At 30.9% G+C, this 3773-nt stretch overlaps 1 protein-coding gene across 1 annotated transcript; it reads right to left on the reverse strand.

Annotated features, from left to right (window-relative positions):
- Positions 1-417: 417 nt before the first annotated feature.
- On the reverse strand, positions 418-3773 carry LOC120069333 (GDSL esterase/lipase At1g71250). The gene is made up of 5 exons (XM_039021070.1): positions 3512-3773; positions 3303-3430; positions 1846-2088; positions 1501-1756; positions 418-638 (listed from the first exon to the last, which is right to left on the reverse strand). Exons 1-5 carry the CDS (start codon positions 3771-3773, stop codon positions 418-420), a joined length of 1110 nt encoding a protein of 369 aa, XP_038876998.1.

Genomic DNA, 3773 nt, shown 5'->3' on the forward strand with positions numbered 1-3773 from the left:
ATTTTGCAAAATCTACATTTACGTAGAACATCCCTTTGCTAGAAAACCACAAACGCAGAGGAAACTCAGATAACATCTGTGATACTTAAATAAATATTGCTAACCACATAATATCTAACATATAAGACTAAAATTTGGATATATTTCAAAAGAAAAATCAAAATTACAAAGACTGTCTAAATTAATATGACCAAAATAAAACATAAACTTGAAACAAAACAAGATTCAAACTTACAATCCCTTTAGGAAGATGAAAAGAAGAAACAAGAGTGAGATTAACATATTCATATTGCTACACTGTATTTTTTCACATGAGAAAACAGACACACACACAAGCAGAGAGAGAATATAAAAACATAGTAGAAAGAGAGAGAGACGAAAGAGAAGGCGGCGACACCGACTGCAACCTTGCGGTGCTCAGATGAGGGCCAGCTGTTGGACATTGATGGGATAAGAATCGGAGGGCGGACCTCGGAAAGCTCGGCCGGCAAGAATGGCAGAGGCAGCTTCAGTTGGGTGAAAGGCATCCCAAAACACGTACTCCTTTCGGTTAAGGCATGGAAATTGGAGCGGTAAACATGTGATTTGGCCTCTGTTTAGACCTACTCCACAGCACGCTGTGTCCACCACTCTAAACCCTGCATTTTCATTTAATTAACAAACCATATTAATTAATCCCAAACAATTTAACATCCTTGGGTAACCATTTTTTTTTTATTTTAAAAAAATATACTTGTTTTATCACAATTTATTACTTATGATTTTTATATTTGCTATATAAATATTTGAATTCTTAAGCATTTTCTAAAAACAAAAGCAAAATTTTGAAATTATATTTTAAAATTTTCAAAATTTAATTTAAAATCTAGATTTAATATTCTAAAACCAAAAATAAAAATTATATGGTTACCAAATGGGAGTTTAATTTTCACAATTTATTACTTACTCTTTGGTCCTAGTTAGGTTTTGAATCTACTTTTTGTTTAGTCTAGGTTTCTAAATTTTACGGCTTTACTTTTTTTTTAAAAAAAAATTATTTCCATTCGATCTTTAGATTTCAAAATTTTAAATTTTTATCCTTGAATTTTGAGTTTAGTTCTCATTTTGTCCCTCAATTTCAATATTTTACATTTAAATTTATATTTTCAAATTTTCACTAATATCCATTTTTTTTATTTAGTTTTTAGCATGAACTTTTAGTTAATTAATTTAAAATAATTATAATGGTAGATTTGTTAGTTATTTTCAATAGTTATGGAATAGTAACAAAAACTAATTTAATTATTTTCAAGTTTTCTTTACAATTAATTAATAGCTGTTAACACTCAAAACCAATATCTAGGGATGTAACAGAAATAAAAGTAAAAAGAAATTAAAAAAAAATCAATAGTTAAATGTAACATTGAAGCTTAAAAATCCATTAGAAACTAGACTCAGAAACCAAAACTATATATGTTTCCGAACTTGAACTAAAATAAATTGGGCCTAGTCCATACTCACCGTAGGTTTCGGGGTTGTTCAATATGTCGCCAAAAATGCCATAGATATTTGTATACACAAAGGTGGAATCAGGATGCTGGCTATTCAGCTGAATTACTAGCGATCTCAGCCCTTCATTAAAAGCTCCAAGCATCTCGTTCACACTATCGACGCACCGCCCTGGAATGGCAACGCCGGTTGCCCTCTGGTTTGGGATGCAACCCAACGGCCCTACACCGGCCACCACAAACTTTCTCAACCCTACGCTTTGCAGTGCCTGTGCATGCATTCACACAATAATATGCATGGCTATATTATTTCATAACTACTAGTTTTGCACAACGCTTGGATATATGAGAAACTTACGAGAAGCTGTCGAGTGTAGCGGTTTAGGAGAAGGTTGGCAAATTGTTTAGAGGTGTATCTGAATCTAGAAGTGTACAGATTTGGCAACAAGTAGTTGTTTATGTAATCGTTGCTTCCAAACGCCAAAAAAGCTATGGATTTTGATAAGTAACGAGTAAGATTCCAACTCCCCATCGATCTCCTCAACTCATTTAGAGTGCTTTCGAAATTCACCACTTGTTCGCTCAGACTGTACCTATCTCCCTGTACTCACACAGTACACCAATACATCATATGTTTTTTTTACATATATAATCAATCTTAATAACTGATATAAATTTATGCTCAAGCTTGTAAATACTATTTTTTTTTTCTTTTGATAATATATGAGGTGAAGGAATCGAACCTCTAAACTCAAGATTGATAATATAAGTCATATGTCAGTTGACTTATGCTTATTTTGATTTATAAATCCAATTTTACTAGTAAATTTAATCATTTATTATATTATCGAGATTTTCTAAGCTTTGAAAATTATAAGAAAAAGTTTATTGAAAAATGTATATTGTTTTTGAAAAGTTTATAAACATCACTTATACCTATTAATTTCTTTTCGCCATCTACATTTTAGGAGTGTTTTCAAAATCTAGAGCAAGTTTTTAAAATTAAAAGAATAACTTTTGTTGTTAAAATTTGGTCAATTATTCAAATATTTACTTTAAAAATGATTTTTTTAAAAAGAAAAAAAAACTAAAAATGATGAGAAAACAGATATAATTTTCAAAAACCAAAACCGATAAACGAAATAATGATCGTCTTACAAACTTGTTTTTGGTTTTTGGGATGTGATCACTATGAAAACAAAGTATTTCTGAAAAACATGATAAAGAAATTGTGAAAAAACAAGAAAAAAAATAAATTAAATTTAACCAAAATTAATTTTACTATACATTCAAACTTTTTATTCAATTTAATATTAGATGTATTTGGGAATCATATTTTAAAATGGTTAAAATCACTTTTGTTGTATTCAAGATTACTTAAATAAGTTATTCAAAACCAATTCAAATTTTGAGATGGAGAATTGCTTTTAAAATTGTAAAATCAATGAATGATTAAATGCATGTTCTAAAGTCAAAGTTTGACCCAAGAAGTTGTGAGTTCCACTTCTTATTTCATCTAAGGAATTAATAGATCATACTACTAAAAAAATATCAATTTTATATTTTATTAACTACTTACACTGTGAGCTTCAAAAGTTCACAACTCTTTAAACTTTATAGTTCCTTATTCTTCACCTATTTGTTTCCTAATCCTAAATATCATTTGTCCTAATTGATATCGACTATATATTTTGGGATTAGATGTTCAAATTTCGGTAGAAGTAATATATGCATAACAAAAATAATGTAATCATTTTAAAATCACACTAAGCTTTAAGAATATAACGAAAACAACAGCCCACAAATAAAACATACGTAGTGTCTGCCAGTCTCGTCGAGTATGCCGGCAGCCGCCGAAGCATAGTTGACGCCGTTATATATTCTGTCCCCGGAAGTGTCCGGATTTGCAAATTCTGGAGCGTTGGGAATTCCAAGCATGTCCACTGCATGTTAATCACACAAACTCTTAAAATTAGTATCACGAATTATGAATGACTAAAAAAAAAAAGGTTAAGTATATGTACCAAACATATCTATAACTGTTCGTCCATTAGAGAATCTCCCAGTAGGACCACCATCATAATCAATCCCATAAGGATAATAATTTGCTCTTGCAGCTGAGTGAAGAAAATTATTGTTGCCAACATCCACAAGAGAATCCCCAAACACGAAAACCGCCGAAACCCTGTAATTTTCCGCTACAACCATCTCCTTCGAACATTTGAGGAATATGAGTACGACGATGAGAACGGTGGCCATGGCAAACCGACATTGTTCAGTGATCAT

The sequence above is a fragment of the Benincasa hispida genome, unplaced genomic scaffold (genome assembly GCF_009727055.1).
Source record: "Benincasa hispida cultivar B227 unplaced genomic scaffold, ASM972705v1 Contig316, whole genome shotgun sequence".
In the NCBI taxonomy this organism is placed as follows: Eukaryota; Viridiplantae; Streptophyta; class Magnoliopsida; order Cucurbitales; family Cucurbitaceae; genus Benincasa; species Benincasa hispida.

Bases quoted from the DNA above. Each gene is read 5' to 3' on its own strand.
- LOC120069333 (XM_039021070.1), bottom strand. From the start codon at position 3,773: ATGATCACTGAACAATGTCGGTTTGCCATGGCCACCGTTCTCATCGTC. The intron at 3,431-3,511 runs GTACATATACTT...ATTAACATGCAG, and splicing joins AACAGTTATAGATATGTTTG to TGGACATGCTTGGAATTCCC. The intron at 1,757-1,845 runs GTAAGTTTCTCA...ATGCATGCACAG, and splicing joins GCTACACTCGACAGCTTCTC to GCACTGCAAAGCGTAGGGTT.